This window comes from Mustela nivalis, assembly GCF_964662115.1.
Source record: "Mustela nivalis genome assembly, chromosome: 11".
NCBI lineage: Eukaryota > Metazoa > Chordata > Mammalia > Carnivora > Mustelidae > Mustela > Mustela nivalis.
This window is the reverse complement of record NC_139030.1, coordinates 33,010,737-33,030,559: the sequence shown is the minus strand read 5'-3', so window position 1 is coordinate 33,030,559 and position 19,823 is coordinate 33,010,737. Positions and strand designations below refer to the sequence as shown.

The window sequence follows — 19,823 nt, the reverse complement described above, 5'->3', positions numbered from 1 at the left end:
TTTATATTCTTGTTTTCTTCTAACAGAATAACACCACAATCTTTCCTTTTTGATATATAGACATTTGTATTAATCTTTTAAACCTTGTGGTATATGGATTGATCATATTTATTGAACAATTCTTATAAAGTTTGGCTTTTACACTTTCATGTTCTCATCATTATTTATAACACAGGGATGAACATCTTGCTGCATACGATACTTTGCTATCTTTGAATTTTTCCTCAGGAAAAACTGGTATGATGGCTTGGTTGTTGTGAGAATCAAAAACAGGTAAAGGAAAGGCTTGTAATGTGTAAAAGTCTCTACAAATAAAAGGAGCTATCATTGTCGGCATTATTATTTACATTAGTAGTTGCAGTTAGTAGTGATGACGTAGTAATAGTAATAAATATACATCAGTATATCCAACACACCTACAATATCTCTATATTGCACAACTTTGCAATATTTCCCAGATGTCATTGTTTTTTTTAAGTTCTCAGTGCTTCATTTAAAGAATGAGATTTTTAAAAAGAAACCTCTGTTTAAAAATATATAAATATTTATAAAATATTATCATGAAACAATGACTATATTCACGAAGAATAGAGTAAGAACATTTTGAAAGTTGAAGTAGGCATATGGTATACAATTCTTTAAATGTTAATTCAGATTTGTAAAAAACACAATGAACACCTTAAACATTTCATTGCTTCTGAAAGTTGCTATTTCCATAAATAGGCATTGTGCTTTATTTGCATTTGGAAACCATCTTTTTAAACAAGCTAATAACAACTCTTATTTATTGGTAATCGCTATCTGTGGCCTTTTTTCCTGTTAACCAACAATGATATATTTAAATGTACAGATCACCATTCCTCTAACCACAGTCAGAGGACCATTTTTCAAAATACTCTAGCAAGGCTTTATAGATGTAGGGTTTCCTTAGAAGTTTCTATTATTAATATTTTTGTCTTTTTTTGTAAGAGAAAAGCATCCAATTTAGGATGCAAGGAGGTAGACATATGGGGACATCATTCTAAAAGCTCTCCATCTAAATATTCTTGAGGAATGGCCATAAAGAAATATGGTTACTCTGTGTGTATTTTTGTATTACAAACAAGAAGCTGGTGAGCACCACAAGCTTCTTAAAGGTAATATGAAAATCAAGGCCTATTTTATATTTTCTCTAATTTTCAACAATAAACATGAATGCTCTGCTGAATAAGGGATAGAAATGGTGATACAAAACAACAACAACAACAACAAAACAGCATGCTGCCCCTTTCTTGCAGGAAGTAGAGTTTAGGAAATTGATAAACACACAAATCTCCCTGTCTTTCTTTTTCCTTTCTCAAATACACAAGTATTGAAGGCTTATATGAATCAGGAGATTTTAAAGCTCTATTCATATAGCTAGTGAAACTATAATGCAAGATGCTAAGAGATTTAACAAATATATAGCAAGAGGACAGTTGTAAAATTGAAGGTGTTAGGGTAAACTAAGCAAGTGGTAACATTTGATTGGGGACTCGAGAGTGGAAAAGGAGATAGAAAGGGCTTCCAAATAGAAATAAGGTCATTAGAAAAAAAGACAAGGAGATAAGTGCATGGAGACACGCATTCTGAAAACAAAGAAATGTGACTGAAAATATTATATGCTGCCTTTTCACACACTCCTACCCTCCTACCATGGTTAAACCTGATGCCTTAAACAAGCGGCACAAAAATTTAAAACCATCTTTCTAAACCATTAAAGAAAAGGATCACTTCTTATTTCTAAGACCGAACACGTATCTCTAACACAGAGCTGGCTTTCCAAAAATGTTGGTTGAATGAATCCATTAAGGTCACAAAATCTACATTCAACTTTCAGAAATCAGAGCTTTTGATGCTGTGTATGTGTAGCATATATGTATGGGAAGTAAGGGAGGGCATACCACCCATTTGTGGAAAAAGTGAAAACTGACTTTCCAGTATTGGTCCAAAGCCTGGACATAAGGGGCAGGCAAAAAGATGCATAGCATAGGACAAGTTTCTTTAGACTTCACGTGTTCCAGGAAGTTAAAATCCCCTTACTGAGGAAAAGGTCTGTCACCAAGTACACTGAGTTCTTCAAGTCACTCAGTAATGCTTGGGGTCATCCAAAGAGGACCTTGAATTTTTATATTTGGAGCAAAATTGGAGCTTACTTATTTCTGACCCACTTAATCTTGCATAGGCACTCTCTGGCAAAACTACTTCATAGCTCTGCATAAAAACCATATGGTCTCTTGAAGCATGCAGGGAAAAATGTTTTCTTAAAGCTGAATTTTTTTTCCTAGCCAAGATGTTTAGTGCTTAAACTAATGAAAGGGACAGCTAAGTTTTTTCATTTTCATTTTCTTTTCTTTCTTTCTTTCTTTCTTTTTTTTTTTTTAAAAACAACTATTCACTAAACATTTAGCAGTTCAATAACTAAAAGGCAGCTGGAGCCTGGAACAAGTTAGTAAGCTGGAAAAGTCTTTTAATTGGAAAAAATGATTATTTTACACCAGCCAGCAGCACCATGAACTGGCATAATTTCTCTTTCTCATTGTCTGTTGTTTTTAATGAAGTAGGAGATAAGATTGGAAAGCCGCTCAAACAAAGTTTCCTGGTGTGAGATCACGTGCCTACACATCCAATCGTAGACTGAAATAAACCAGGACAATCAGGCAACGGCAGTAGTAGCTTGTCTAGTGGGGTAGATTTCTACATATAAATGGAACTTTGTCTCCACATGTAATTTATGATGTGTGTGTGTGTGTGTGTGTGTGTGTATTTGTCTGTACATACCTAAATAGCACCAGTAAATTTTTTTCTTAGGATTTTGAAAGGATATTTTCCTACAATTACTAGTTTCATTCTTAAGGTCTTTTTCTGCTTCATTAAGAAAAAAAATTTGCTTTTAAAAATAAAGGTAATATCTACCACTTTAGATTTATTTCTCTTCTTTGTTACTGATATTCTTTAAGAAAAGTCGTGTTTATATTATGCTAAACACTTCTGTGGTCAGCTCTGAAGTATTAATATTGTTGTACACATCTCTGGATGTGCAGGGATGGCAAATGAACAAATACATTTTTTTAAAAAAATGTCATTATACCAGTTTGATCTATATTTCTAATTTAGAATAAATATTACTTTATGTTAGAAAACTTTTTCTAAGTCAATATGCCCAAATTCTAAGTTAATATGCCCCAATACTGATTTTTATCCATAAAAAATTCAAGAACTAAGAAATGAGTCATATAAAAGATATGCTTTCACTATTTGACCTTTATCATTTGCTTTGCCAAGTGTACTTTAAATGCAAACAAGGTCAATGGTAATCCTTAATAAAAATGAATGCTTGTAAAAGCAAGAGAAAACATCATGCCCTAGTGAGTCTAATAAATATAATTCACTCTTCAATCCCATGGAAATAGTAAAATCTTCTCCTCTATACTTAAAGGATTGATTTAAAAATATAAATAGAAAGATAACTTGTATGCGAAGTCTAGATCTTCCAACAAGACATTATTTTAATGGCATGGTATATATATGTACAAAAATACATCGATTTCTATCCTCAGGTAAATTCCTAGCATTTCTTTACCAGAAGTAGGCAGGAAGACCTAGGGATGTGGCTATTTGTTTCCTATAAGGAAGAGGGGAGGGACCCCAAACCAAAGCACTCAAAGAGAAGAGGGGGAGGGGACTGATAGCAGCATCTTAGAAAATGCTCTCCACCGTTAACAGGGCAAACCCTCTGGGAAGGAGGAAAACCAGTGGAAGGGATGCAGCTCGAATACTGGAATATATCTGAATCATCATCAAGATCAGTCTTGTGGTGCTAATGGAGTCAGACAAAAAAAAGAGAGAGAGATGTGATTTTTTTTTTTTTTTTTTTTTTTTGCTACTGATCATTTCTGTTTCCCTTAACACATAGAATCACTCTGAAAACTGTTAGAGTAAATGCAAAAATGCTTGAGATTTTCCATTGTTTATTCAACTAACCCAGTTTTGGGTTTTCTTACAATGCTTCCTATCACGTTTTTAAAAATATGTATTTAAGGAAACAAATATTGAGAAATAAGGTTAAATCCCTTGCTTGGTGGGATATCTGCTGTCTGAATATGGGGGTGGAGTCACAGGTAAAATGCTTCAATATTCCATTCAGAAGTTCTAGCTCCTTATTTTGTTTAACGAGCAGAGCAAACTGAGTTTCTGAGTTATAAATATAGTTAACTTTGTATTCTTCCATTGTATACTACTTTATCTGTAGTGCTAAAACAGTGCTTAGCACATACTAGGTACTCAACAAATATTTGCTGAGTTAATTATCTCAGGAATATTTTAAGACAGTTTAGACCTATTTGGGTCTGCAAAACCAATTTAGCATGCTCCAATGATTATATTTTGATAAATGAAATAAAAAAATAAAAGAATACATTGTATAAGTAGGGTATCATTTTTTGCAAGCTGTTATGTATGAGTGCTGGGTCATGTTCCATTAGTGGGTGATAAAATCATTTCAGTGGGTCATGACTCTCTTAGAGAAAGAAAATAGAGTAAGATAGGATAAGACAGAATGGGATCAAAAAGATCAGAGTGCATCACATATGATAAGAGTTTTTTTTTTAAGGAAACTTTTGTATTAAAAACATGCATCTAGTGGATTATAATGCAAGTTAATTTCTCACTGTAGAAGGCAGTACCAAAAGATTGAAAAACATTGCTTTAGAACCAGACCTCTGGGTTGCTCAACTGTGGGGAAGATTCTATGGAATTGTGATCCAGGAAGCATATCTATCAGGCTGTCTAGTATGAGACGTGTCCTGTGGAGTTGTGCAGCACAGGATTCCTGCTCTAGGGCCTCCGTGATAAATATACTCCCTTATACCTGTACTCATGGGTCTTGGACAGATACTCTGAAATTTCCTGGAGCAGCTCTCCCCTAAGAGTACCTCAGCAACTCCTTCAGACTGCTGTTGCTTAGATCCATTTTTAATCTGTAAGAGGTGAGTTGTTGCTTTGAATTTTCAAGAAGTATAATTCTTATAAAATAATGTTTACTCTACTCTTTGCATGACTGGCATTAATGTGTTTGATATAAGTTCCTATAAAGGACGAGCTCTACGATTTTATTTACCCAGTACTACCTGCATGTAGAAATGAAATGTTTTGATACCACAGAAATATTTTTAAGCATAATTTTAATGAGTGAAATTCTTGTAGAGTTAACATTTACTGCCAAGAGTTTGGGTACTTTTAAAGCTGCGTCAATGTTTTCGGACCACTTGATTTTAGTAAATAGTAGTTTAGGCATGTCCTAGAGAACTCAATAATTTCTAGTGAGTTCATGGAGTTCAGTGTATTGCAATGGAATAAAATTCTCCCAATGTGCACACTGGGGCAATTTATTTCTTGAAAGGTACAGAATAGATCATTGAATCAGCAAACATATCACACCACTCTGGGTTCTGTTTTCACCTTTGATTATACAGACTCCATGTCTAAAGTCAAACATATTTCAGTTCCTTTTGTTCACAAGGAAACATTAAACCTGGAATATGTAAACAAAACAAGGGGTGTAACCCTGATCATAGGAAACCTTCTTAAACAGCAAGACATTGTTGTAAAAATATCTTACAGCAAAGAAGACATGGCTCATATTGCAAAAACTTAACTGAAAGAACAGACATAGATTTTTATCACACAATCAAGAATTTAATAGAGTTTTGGTATTTGGTTAAAAAACAGAGCAGAAGGCAACTCTGAACCTAGAAGCCTTGTGCATAAGATGAGGGATAAAATCTAAGTATTTAAAAATGTGGTTGGGAATACTTTTAATAGCAACTATTATTTATTCAGTCATGACCTTAAAGGAGCCTTTGCCCTTCTCCCCTCTGCATTATTCCCTGTAAGACTAAGAAATTATTTCTACACAAACCTCCCATATCCCGAGACAGCTAACTTATACAGTATAATCCATCCTTGAGCATTTTTAATCCCATAATCTTTTTGCACCTGTAGCTTCCAAAGTAGGTAATGACAATTTCCCTTTATTTATTTATTTATTTATTTAACTTATTTTTACTGGCATGTTCTGAGAAAAAAATTACATAGAACAAAAAACCAAGCTCATTAGTTTGCAGTCTTTTATCCAAAGTGTTCTTTTATGGTCTCTATTTCATTTTCTTATACCTACCATATTAATAGCTGTACTGAGTTTCAATCAAATGAATTCTGCGCTGAAAGAAAAACACTTTCTTTTCCAAAGTTTTAAAAAAATTTATAAATATCCATGAGCATATATTTATTCATAGGTTTATTTATATTCTTGTTAGTCAATATATCTCTTTAAGAGTTAAGGCAAATGAATGTTTGAATTATTTTCTCTTCTGGTACAAATTCATGCTCTGCCTCTTCAGAGGATTCTATTTTCATGTGGTTAGAAGAGTTGATTAAATATTTTTTATTAAAAAAAATAAGAGAATATAAAAGGGTTTTAAAGTGAAAAAGTTGTATTTCATGATTATCACCATAGAGAAGGTGAGGTTTTATTATTAAGTTGGTGAGCAAAGTCATATAAATCTTTTTTGGTTTTTCGAAAACGGTGAAAAACCACAGGCCACATGGACACTGACAGAACTCGGTCCTTGTCAGAGGCCAGGGTTCATGGCATGGATGGTTTTTTGTTCTCTGGCCAGCAAGTGGGCAGCAGGCAGGAGGCACGGGCCTGGTAAAATTTGCCAGGCAAGGGCACTTGCTTCTGGATTCCTCCCTAACCCAAATCACCACAGGACACGTGCTGGAACCATAGAAATGCTAAAACTTGCCTCTCTTCATAAATGGAAAGTTGTTTTAAAAGTACACTACTGATGGATTTCAGAACATACCTGCATTCAGCAATTTGAATGTTTGGACTGAGACTCAGGAACTTTGGGGTTTGGTAGCCAGATCCATCAGAGCTTTGCTTTACAACTTGAGGAATGTCAGCAAGTATCCTATCGGTCATTTTCTAAATCTGTTACATGGAAATATTAAACTTTACTTGTAATTTGAGGTCCAAAAAGTTAATAGAAACCTGTAAATGTTACAATGCAAAGTGTTCAGAGAGCTTTCCTGGGAAGCAATTTCAAAACACCAAATAGAATTAATAAAGCCTTGTACAGTCTTAAATTTTAGAAAGATTTTCTAAGCATTTTATATTTTTTATCTGATTTTTCTTCTTCTTCTTCTTCTTTTTTTGTTTTTTTAACTACCTCTGCCTCCAATTCCCATATTTGAGATGTAATACATTTTTAAGTATGTCCCCTGGAATTCACATATAGTCCTTAAAAAAAATCAGTGTTTGGGTTGTTTATAATAGAAAAACTCTTTAGAAGAAGTTTCTGAAAATAAATTACCAATCAAATCAAGTGTTCTCAGAGCAGGTGATTTCTTCTCTTAATTGAAGACTTACTGTAATAATTTTGAGCTGTTTAGGAGTGGGAAAAGGCACTGAATTGAGCCGGTCACTTGAGTTCTGTCCAGGCTCCGTCACCACAGAGAAGAGCAGGCCCATGTTCTTGTGGGGCTCTTTCCCCCTCACTGTGTGCTTGGAAGGGCAGAACTAGTACCTGCATAGTTGCCTCCTTCAAAGATCTACTGACATATCACTCACTAGGAAACACATTCTGATCTGATTAAAAGAAGTGATAAAATCCATTAATAAAAAGGTCACCAAATGTGATTCACAAATGAGGGGCGGTTCTCTTGATAAGTTTGGATATTTCATCTGTGTTGATACAAATATCCCAATCTCATTATACACTCTGATACCAGAGTCCAGAGAGAAGGCAAAAATAACTTTTGTCTAAAAGTGCATAAAAATTTACAAACATGGCTCTTAATATACACTGATGTGCTTTAATTCCTGACTTGTTGGGTATTTTTAAAGATTTTGCCAGTGAAAACAGCATTTTTGACTATTGAATGTTTTAGATGAAGAACTTACACAGCTTGGAAGAAAGTGGATTTTAGAATCAGATGAACCTGAGTTCAAATCTTAACTTAGTTACGCATAGTCTTGGATGGTTATTTACATTCTCTGATCCTCAGTTGCGCATTTCTAAAATGGGGGCAATAATACCTTATAGTTTGGGAAACTACACAAATCAGAAATAACATAGGTAAATAAGCTGGCACATACTAGGTACTTGATATCTATAAGCAACATTTTAAGAATAAAATGCATTTTTCTTCTGATGTCTTACTGGTATGCTAGGAATACCTAGCTGAACTTACAGAGATCGCTGTGACTGTCACCAGCTAGCTCACTCTGCATGCCTAGCCTTGGTACTTATTTGATGGATGAATAAGTGTCAGAGTAAATAAATATTTAGGCAAAGCAATTATAATGACAGTACATTTAGCTGACACAGTTTACTGTGTATCAAAAAGAAACATGGCATTAGAGACCTCTTAAATATTCAACTCATCAAAAGAGTTACATTAATTAGTAAATCTACCCATTTTCACAACCCATGCACATCAGATCTACGTACATTAATTAGTATTTAATTTTATTAGGTTTAATATTTTAAAAATACTTACTGACCTAGATTTTTATCAAGTAAATGCTTTCTGTTAGCTTACACATGATTGGTCACATCCATATCATTACTAGACATTTATTTTTGTCCCATTTATCTATTTCTATGCTAACACTTTTCTAATATTGATAAATTTCAACCTGTGTGTTTGACACTCCCAGTGCTGGCAATCCAGATCTGACGGTTTACAGAGGTTCATGGAACAAGAAAACACATGTCCAAGACTACATAAAATAAGTCTATAAACTTAACATTCAGAAGAAACAAAAATATAAATAAGTGTTGGTCTTTTCCATTATGGATAAATTGAAATACATCATTAATAAAATATATACACTTTGCAATATGAACTCAGACCTGAAACAAAGTAAGTTGAGGTAAGGGGTATCAATTATGTAAAGATATATAATACAAGGAGACTAACAACGTCTCATCTAAACGACTGAAGGCATGCTTAATAAATACGGTGTATCTTAAAATAGTTATGGATTTTATGTGGCTTTAATCTTCTAAAAGTGTAAGATTAAATTTTCACTTGTGTGGAATTATTTAAAAAAGAACATGAGTCATTGAAAAGTTGGAAGCCCCTTTGGAACAAGGATCCTGTTAAACACATAGAAAATAGTTTCATGAGATTCTTTAGATTAAGAATATCAAGAAGGCACTAATCATTTCGATTATCTTCTCCACCATATATTGTTCTTCACACAAGAGGATCAATGAGCAGTTCTTCAGGAAACACTGACATCCAGACATAAAACATAACACAAGTTGTGGAGGATGGCAGGTGTAAGGAGTGACACCAGGAAGGAAAACACTGGATTTTACTAACAGCAACACAGGCTTGTGGGTTCTGATGCTTTTCCAGCATGATGGTATATTACAGTCTATACATATCTACAAAATAGCTTATTAGTAAAAGCCTCAGCAATTTCCTCATCTCCAGGAGCCATCTGGTCTGCAAAGCCCACTGTTTTCATATCTGAGTAATACTGTCTCTATCATTATCTTTTGTTTCCTCCCTGTCATTTCCTATAGACCTCTCAAATCATTAGTGTTGGGTTTTGGGTATTCTTTCTATGCTTTTCATGGTCAGATTTTCTGATGTCTCGATGAATTCACCTCTTTAGTGCTTCTTTACTGGTTTTTATAACAATTTCTGATAACTCTATTGCACAAAACACAGTTCATTCTAATGTGTCTACTTTTAAATAAATTTGTCTCCTTCATTAAAGCGGATGAAGAGATAGAATAAATTTGGGTTCAAAACCTTAATGTCAACGGTAAAGATAATGATTAACTTCTACAAGAAAACTATAAAACAATTTCAAGATCAAAAATTCTGGAAATCAGGTTTTCAAGCCTTTTTTTATTAGAAAACTTAAATTATTACCTTTTTTTAAAGGGAGGAGCCAATATTCGCTTTTGAATTTTCTCAAACAAATAATAATAAAGGATAGCAAACTAGGATAAGAGAACACATTAGAAGGCAGCTTTCTACTTCATACAACTTCTAGTTACCTTTTCCTATCCATTCGCCTATTTCTGGTCAGCAGCAAGAACAAAAAAAAAATCCATTTATTTTTGCCTTTTTGGGTTTTCCAAGATGAGCTTCATTTACCTGAATACAAACAAAAGCTAGGGGAAATGACTTTTATGTTGGCATAGACCAAGTAAGTACATGTCTCATGAACCAGGAAACCCTGCCTTCTATGGCTTCTTTTGTAGTTTAGAGTCCAATGGTTATAAAACCAACTGAAAGTCAAACAAAATTCAAAATGACACAGATCAACAACAAATAACGGAAACATATGGAATCCCCTTGCTTGTTCTTTTTTTCTAATAGACAAATCCCTAGCATTCTGTAAATAAAATTATAAATACTAAAGAAATGATGACAATTTCACAACAGGGAAAGGATCATTTCTTATCATAATAAATATTTTGGTACAAATTTTAAAAAAAGTAGAAAAGTTTAGTACCTTGGGGTACTTTTTTCTAATAAAACCATACCTGCTTCAGAACTTGTTTGATTATAGCTGCTAACAATGCTGTTTGGTATCACTGGAGTGGAGGACGTTGAAATTCTTGACTGAGGTGGATTGGGATGTAATGAATTTCCTAAAGCCATGCCCGACTGACTGAGCATCCCACAGTTCCCGCTAGCCTGAATCTGATTTATTAAACCTGCGAGATGGTGGTTTGGGACTGGACTGTTACTGTGAACAAAGTTAGTGTTTGCATTGTGGCAGTGCACGGCTTCCCCTCTCAAAGGTATGGTCTGTGTCAGTGAATTCTGAAGAGCACTGGAGTTCATATTGGGATCTGTAAAATGCAGCTGGTTAGCAGAGCAAGGCAAAGCAGTATTTGAGCCCCCACAACCCGGGGTACTATTGCTACTCAAGTGAGAGCTTTGACAACTCATAGACTGTAGTAACTGAGACATTGAACTGATGGGAAAGGAACCCTGACCCTGCTTTCTTAGCAAGTCGGGTCCAGGTTTAGGAACTGCAGAACTATCCATTTGAGACTGTCTGAGCAAACTCAACACTGTGGTAGGTGGCTGTTTTCTTTTCCGCAATGAGTCTTTTTGCTGAGACATCAGCTTATCTCTTAGTGCTGCTCGACCACTTTGCCCTTCTCCCGTCGGGAGAAGCATGTTGGCAGTAGGAGGGAACATGGTGTTTAAAGTGCTATGTCCTTCAGTGTTGCCACTGCCAGCAACAGCTCCAGAATTGCTACTGCTGCTACAGTTGTTACCAGCAAGTTTGTTTTGATTTGCTAGCTGTGCTTTGGCTGCTGCTGAGAGTAAACTACTTGCTGGAAAGGAGGCAGCATTGTGCTGGTTCAAGATCTGATTTAAAGGCATTCCCAGCAAACCAGGCTGACTCTTTACAGAACCACTTCCTGCAGATGCAGTAGGAAAAGCTGCACTGCTTGGGGTATTTAGTACATTACTCATTCCAGCAATTAATGGGTTAGGGATATCCTTGTACTGATGATGTCCATCGGACTTGGTAGAAGGGCTTGATGGCATTGATGGCCTTGGGGACCCTATCGTTGACCTTGGTGACCTGGGTGGAACCTTAATACCACTACAAGTGGCCTGGGGTCCTAGAGGTGGCATCATGAAATTTCCGTGATCTGATGATGTGGAAGATGAGCGTGATCTTTGGGGCGATGCCTCAATCCTTCCAATTCCAGTCCCCATCATGTGCACTGGGGATGTCACTGGAGAAGGGGACAGGGAGGTTGAAGCTGAATGCTGAACTCTTTGTATGTGACTCCCATGATTCATATGACCAGGTTTTACGGTTGGCAAAGGGAGATTACTTGGCAAAGGAACAACAGCAGGAGGCATGCTTACATTCATCACAGGTACCTGAGAGTGGACATTTGAATGGAAACTAGTTGGATTAATGATAACAGGGTTCTGATTCACTGGTTTACTAGGAATAGGGTCAAGAATGCCAAGTGGATCTTTCTCGGATGTTAATGGCTTTTTCTGAAGAGCACAAGAAGGTGGAGGAGGGGGAGGTGGGCCTTGGGGTGGTTTGTGGTGGAACATTGCTCGTGGTATTTCCATATTAGTTGAAAAATTACACATTGGTTTTTTCATTACTGGACTCTTTGTAGTCAAGGTTGGGGAAAGAGGTATATTAGTCCTTCCAGCCATTGCACAGGATGACTGTACAGGAGAACCATGTAGCATTACCGACGGTGGAGAAAGAGGAGTCCTACTCAAGTGAATAGGACTAGAATTGGGAGCTCCATGAAAACCAGGATTACTTCTTGTGAAAACATCTGGGCTTCCTAGTGGGTCAGTCCTTGGAGAGATTGAGCCATCTCCATATATCTGGGAACCTGATGATGCTGGGCTGGGTAGGCCTCCATGGCTGCCACGGAATGGAGATTTCTGTCCGTGTTCACTGCTGCCCAATCTCTGCCGGGGGTAGACAGGGTGGAGTTCTTGTTGCTGGCTTCCAGGCAATTCTTGTACATATAGCCTTCCCATGGCATTTGATGATCCAATCATTAACTTGAAAGGATTCTTACATTCAGGCATTACAGAATTTGTAATTCCTTCATGCGACTTATTTCTTACGGATCTTGGAGTTGCTGCCCGTGAAGGTACTACTGGAGTTGCATCTGATGTGAAAGACAAACAAAAATTCTGTTAGTGGTCTCAATTCTTTTGTGTTGGCATGGGGGAAGGGAAGGAAAGGAGGAACTGAGGAAGGGAAGGCATCTGGAATAGAAATTTGCAAACAGAAGCTGTGACTCTATGCTCTTAAAAAAAAGTTCTGTGCTCTACAGTAAACTTCGATGGAAAAAACACACATTATTCTCTCTCAGTTGACCAAAAGTTCTCAATAACTGGTCATTATGTTTGTTTACTTCTTATCAGTTGAGAAAGGATGGGGATTTGAATCAGCATATACTCACATTAGCCATTCTAATAATATTTATAATGTGAAAAATCAAGACTGACAGCCTCTTTGGAAATGGTGATGTTACTATCTTGTTGGATTTGAATTTTTTAAGAACATCGTTACAACAGAAAATGATAAACTGGGGTGCCTCAGTGGCTCAATCATTAAGTGGCTGCCTTTGGCTCAGATCATGATTCCAGGGTCCTGGGATCAAGTCCTGCATCAGGCTCCCTGCTCAGTGGGGAGTCAGCTTCTCCCTCTCTCCTTTGTCATGCTAATGTTCCCTCTCTCACTATCTCTCTCTCTGTGTCAAATAGATACATAAAAAAAGGAACAAGAAAATTATAATCTGTATGGCATATTTTCTTGTAATTTGAATACATTGCTTATTAAAAAAAATTTAAATTCGATTAGCCAACATACAGTCCACTGGTTTTTGGTGTAGTATTTAGTGATTCATTAGTTGTGTATTGCATTGCTATTTTCACCAGAAAATTTGTTACCCTATCCATTTTTCTGTTACCTTACTAAAACTTGCTCAGGACAGCAACAAAAACTCTTCCTTATCTCAACATTCTCACTGTGAGAGCAAAAGAGCCTTAACTTTAGTGAATTAAGTGAATGGGATTTTGAATCTTTTAAAATGGGAATGATAACAAACAACAGCTAAGTGCAGTGATACTGCAATCAAGTTTAGCTTCTTCAAGTCTGTAGCAATATTGTAATAAAACTGTAACAAATTATAGAATATTGCAATTCCTTTGCCCTTGATAAGCCATTATTGTAAAAACAGCCTTAGGTAACAACCAACTTAGGTAAAAGATTGTGATTCTTTTATTAGGACAGAATTCCTATGCAGGATTTACTCAGAATGCTAAGATCTTCACTATTGGGTTCCAACTGAGTATTCTCTTTTAATAGCTAGCATTGCTCCCTCCCTGGCTTTTTGGAATCCCTTCCATTCTTTTGGAGATCAGACAGAATATAGGCAACAAAAGCAAGCCTGCTCATCATACAGAATTTTCATTCTATCATGTCAGAATTGTAAGTTTAAGTTTTTTAAGCCCCTGAGGATGTTTAACAATTTACAAAGTTGTGCCTTCTAAAACAGATGGCAAATAAAATCAGCTTCATATGCCAATTTCCATTAACTGGTGGTGGCTGCTTAGTGAGCTATGTCAAAAGGATGTTGCACCCTGGCTGGGCTCTGTGAGAAAATGTCAGTGAGTCCATTACAGGCACAGGTGATGAAAGTGGTACTATTTATACTATATATTGGCCACCCCAATTCTGAGGCTAGCAATATATTAGCAAGTATACTTGGGTTCACTTGGAATTGGACGTATATTTACTTAAATGGATAATCACACACTTAAGATAAATATAGTTCTCCTACCTGCTAGACAGTATACAGGTAAAATTATATCATTATAATTTTTTAAAAGATTTTATTTATTTATTTGACACAGGTAGGCAGAGAGAGAGAGAGAGAGAGAGGGAAGCAGGCTCCCTGCTGAGCAGAGAGCCAGATGTGGGGCTTGATCCCAGGATCCTAAGATCATGACCTGAGTTGAAGGTATAGGCTTAACCCACTGAGCCACCCAGGTGCCCCTCATTACAATTTCTAAGACAGAGGTTCTCAACCTGAGGTATACAGAAGTCTAGGTAGGTTGCATTAAAGAAATAAGAGAATGAAGTGAATATATATTCTTCTTGGAAAACTGGGCTTTCTGTTTCTGGCATGGTAAAGATTATTTGATAGAGTGGTTTCTGCACATAATATATGAAAAGTTGAGAACCAATGATACAAGAGAATTGCAGAAGATACACCCAACTGAACTTATTTTCTTGTTAAAGACAGAACTTTAAAGTTTATGTTAAAGAAGTAATATATGGAGGGGCGCCTGGGTGGCTCAGTGGGTTAAGCCGCTGCCTTCAGCTCAGGTCATGATCTCAGGGTCCTGGGATCGAGTCCCACATCAGGCTCTCTGCTCGGCGGGGAGCCTGCTTCCCTCTCTCTCTCTCTCTGGCTACCTTTCCGTCTACTTGTGATTTCTCTCTGTCAAATTAATAAATAAAATCTTTAAAAAAAAAAAAAAAAAAAAGAAGTAATATATGGAAAATATTTGGCGCATTGCACCTAGCATCTAGTGAGAGCACAGTTGTCTATTATTAACATCATTAGCATTATTATGTGATGAACTGTATCCTTATTAGTAACAAAATCACTGAGTTATGTCTTTTTTTGTTATTTCTATAATTACATACAGTTCAATGTTTAAAAATACAGACACTGGCATTCTTATATTCAACAGAATTTAGAAAACAGCTGTGGTTTAGAAAGGATTTCTCCCATACCTGGGGAAAAATAGTTACCATCTTTAAGATGATAGGAATACTAAATAAACAAACAAAAGTCATGCTGATGTTGTGTTATACTTAGCAACCGAAGTATTACAAGAGTTGGCAAATGGAAATGCTGGGCACTCATCAAGTGCTTTCATGTATACTCAACCAGACCTTTCAAAATAAGAGACAGAAACTAAATATATCCTCATATATGTAAAATGAAGAGGAGTGAAAAGTACTACTTGAGTCTCCTTAACTTTTATTTAAATCCCAACCCTATAATACAGTTTAATATTAGGAAATTAAAATAAATGCTATGTCTGAGGCTAGTAAAAGGATAGCGATTAATCCAATAAAGCATAACATTTTAAAAGGGGATGGAGATATACCTCTTATACCTATACTGGTTAAAGATTTACCTTTAATTTCAATAATGAAACTTGTATGTATAGGGTATGACAAAAGACCTAGATCAGGATTCTGCTAGGGTCATTAAAAAACTGACAAGGGAGACTTTGTAGAAAGAGGTAAAATTGATATAATGTGGTATGAGAATGGCAGCAGATAATATGCAAGGTAATATATAAAACGAAAACATAGTTTTATCAAGGTGGCAAGATAATGATAAATTTCAGATAATTTATTAAATATGTCTTTAAATTGTTGTAATATCTTTGAATTTTTAAAAATGTAGTTCATTGAAAGAAAAAGAAAAATTCCCTAAAAAAAATTTTTTTTACATACCTTAGTGGAGAAATTTTTCTGATCATTCCTGTTAAAGTTCAAAGGTTGGAAGGTTATTGAAGAGGAGTTCTCTGTTAATAACTGCCAAATTTGTCTTTTCATGCTCTCTTCACATGAGTTCTAAGTGTGACTCTTTAATTACCTGTATGATGTCACAACTGCTCCTCTTTGTATCTAAAGCTGGTAGTAATTTGGTCTCAACTTACCTATGCAAATTTAATCTTTCACTCAATTCAGATTAGTTTCCACATCATCTCTTAATTATGCTATACTCATACTGAATAAGAATTTTCTTATTCCCCTCAGATTTCCAAATCTTACTATTTTCCAGGGCTGGTTCAAATCTGAGGTCTACCATAAAACCTCTTCTAATCATTACAAATTATACTCATTGTTCCTATTTTTCAGAACTCTGAGAACAGAATCGCTTATTCTTCATAAACAAATGCTTTGGTGCTCAGCCATATTTTGTCTTGAATTATTACACAACTGTTAAGTTGACTGTAATATTTTGGAGGGAGCTCACATCCTAATTCACACAAAAAGTTTCTGAGTCTCAAAGTATTTTTTACATCTTAAATGTAAAAAATTATACTTTTTTTTTTTTTACAGATTTCAGATTAGTTAAAAGGGAAAATTTACCACAAATTACAGATTAGTTACAAAGGGAAAAGTTACCTTAACAATAGAGAAATTGGATATACATAACTTTAACCAAGCACTCAAGCTTAATGTCATCAACATGGGATAAATTGATATTCTGTATCTCCTAATGATATAGCATCACCCATGCAATATTCCACTAAACTGTGTTTAACCTGAGTATGAATAAATATGAAGAAATAATCAGGCAAATACAAACAGGAATATCTGTAAAGTTGAATTAGATTCTTCAAAAATAGATTTTAAAAGACTGGGGAATTGGTGTAGATGAAAGAAGTATAACAATTTAGTGCAGTTGTATGATCTTTGATTGCATCCTGGGTTTAAGAATTGAAGAAATTATTAGGACAATTAGAATTTATTAGGACCACTGGAATAACTGGATATTATTAGGACAACTATTTTCTAATCATATCCACTGTATATTATTATTATTATTATTATTATTATTATTATTTTTAAAGACTTTATTTATTTGACAGAGACAGAGACAGTGAGAGAGAGAACACAGGCAGGGGGAGTCGGAGAGGGAGAAGCAGACTTCCCACTGAGCAGAGAGCCCGATGCAGGGCTAGATCTGAGGACCCTGGGATTATGACCTGAACTAAAGGCAGATGCTTAACAACTGAGTCACCCAGGCAACCCTGAACACTGCATATTAGATAATAAGTGCTAAATTTTGAATATGATAATTAGATTGTGGTTTCCATAGGTGAACATTGATGTGTGCTGACGTATTTGGGGATGAACTGTCATAATATTTGCAACTTTTGCCACAAAATGTTAGTTGTCAAATCTAAATGAAGGGTACTTGGGTGCTCAGGGAACTGTTATGTAATTTTTCTGCAGTTTTGAAATTTTTAAAAAATAAAAGCATGTATGTGTGTGTGTGTGTGTGTGGTGGAGGTATGAAAAGTTCTTGATCAGGTGATTTCTCTTAGTAGGTGTTCAAGAAATAGCTACTAAGTGACTGAAAGAATAACACTGGGGGCACCTGCATGGCTCAGTCAGTTAAGCATCTGTCTTTAGCTCAGGTCATGACCCCAGGACTCTGGGAATGAGCCCTACTTGTTGCTCAACAGGGAGTCTGCTTCTCCCTCTGTCCCCTTCCCCCCCCCCCCCACGCGTGTGCACACATACTCTCTCTCTCAAATAAATAAATAAAATCTTTTAAAAAAAAGAATAACGCTGTTAGCTGTGGACAATATTGCTGGTTCTGTTTGAGGACCAGATACCACACATCCAAACCAACTCTAGGAGAAATGTTACATTTGTTTTCTAAAAATCAATGATACTTTTTCATTTGTTACCTCAGCTCTGTGTACTTGCATAGCATTTGTATGTGTTAATTGGTCTTTATTCTGCTCAGTTGACTCAATTATTTAAGTAGGAAACCTGGGGAGATAACTTCATAGGAATTTTTCAGACTAATTTGCTATTTGTCAAAAATGATAAAACGTACAACTTTAAAAGCATTCTGTGTGTTTTAAAAAGGGGACTCAGAAAATGTTTGGCTAAGTGATTTCCAGTGATTCCTCAGGAGAAAAGATGGGGAGAAAAATTTCTAAACCTTTCACCACATTACATACTTGTTCCTCCCCGGGACTGGTGAGCACCAGAGAAGGATGTGGGGCTTCCATGCTTTTGTGAAGTGTGGCCACTGCAATGATTTTTCTTTTATGTATGCATAGCTTTGTGACATCTTCATCTGCTTTAACATCTTCTGCAGTTCTCTGTTTCACAGCAGCTCCAGGATCAAAATTAAACACCTGGAAAAAAAAATTCTCTGTTTAGAAATGTGTGTGAAAACATTAAATTAGAAAAAATTCTCTTGTTATAAGAAAAGTTTTGCATAGATTAAACCATAAATTTGAATAAAACCATCTCAAGTTTTTTAAATTTAAGAAAACAACTTTATGTATAGTATAATAAATACTTCTGGTGAACTCTTGTATTTTACTGACAAAGTAAATAATGAAAATAAGACAATCAAATCAAGATAAATGTATGGAAAGTTATAATACCCGATAATGTTTACAATTTTAGATACTTCCTAATGTTATAACAGTCCAAAAACAGATTATGGTACATTTAAAAACCTCTAAGAACTGACATTTCTACATGCTTACTTTTTCTTTGGCTTTATTTTATTACTGTATTAATATTACTTTTTCATGGATTTAAAATGTCTATTACTCTATTTAAAAAAAATCTTATTACTTATTGTGTATGTACTTACAGTCTGTTTCAAATGCTTTTCTGGGGGTGAATGTGATGACACAAATAAAGGAAAAGCTGTCCATTAAACTTTAGTTCTAAGATTAGCACATAATAGATATTCAGAGAACAGTGACCTGTTTCTATGCTATTCTAAAATATTTTATTATTTAAAATGAGTGTATTTTTTACCTTGCAAAGGACTAAAACAGCTTTACTTTTGGCTCAGAGGGTTCAGCCTTGTGATTTTAGATATATTTGTGGCAGATTTATCAACACCAGTGCAAAAAAATCACATTATAGATTGAATATTTATAGTAGGGGGAAAATGCACTATTAAACAATGAGCATGTGTATAGCTCAAATAAAAAGGTGCTAAAGAGATTCTGATGAAATACTTAATATGAATATAGGTTTGTCACTTTTGAACATGACCAGGACTTGAAATATTTCCTACAATTTTAAGCATTCCAGAACGTATGCAAAGTTATCTAATTAGATAAAGACTTTAAAGTGCATATATGATTGGAGAAGTAATATAAAAATGAAATGCCAAATGAGAAAAACAAATATATGAAACACCTAAAAAAATACAGCACTGCCAATAGATCTATTGTGAAATGGTTACCTTGGGAAGAATAAGAGGACATTCCAAGCCACACTTGCATGTTCCGTCAGTAAGCAGGTATGTTTTAACCTGCTCCAAGCAAGATAACAAAGACCCACTGGGACTGTAAAAATAGTTTAAAAAAACATCAGGAAATAATTCTGACTGCACATATCATATGAAAAAAGGCATAATTTATAGTCTTACTGTCCTTTACATGATAAC

General features: G+C 35.3%; 1 protein-coding gene across 1 annotated transcript in view; it reads right to left on the bottom strand.

Annotated features, from left to right (window-relative positions):
* MBD5 (methyl-CpG binding domain protein 5) overlaps positions 1-19,823 on the bottom strand; it is a gene marked incomplete at its 5' end in the record, with an annotated part of 54,363 nt that overhangs the window by 32,740 nt on the left and 1,800 nt on the right. Inside the window, 4 exon segments of the mRNA XM_082688983.1 lie at positions 10,599-12,734; positions 18,364-18,375; positions 18,378-18,543; positions 19,620-19,763. Coding sequence (XP_082545109.1) covers positions 10,599-12,734; positions 18,364-18,375; positions 18,378-18,543; positions 19,620-19,763 — 2,458 coding nt within the window.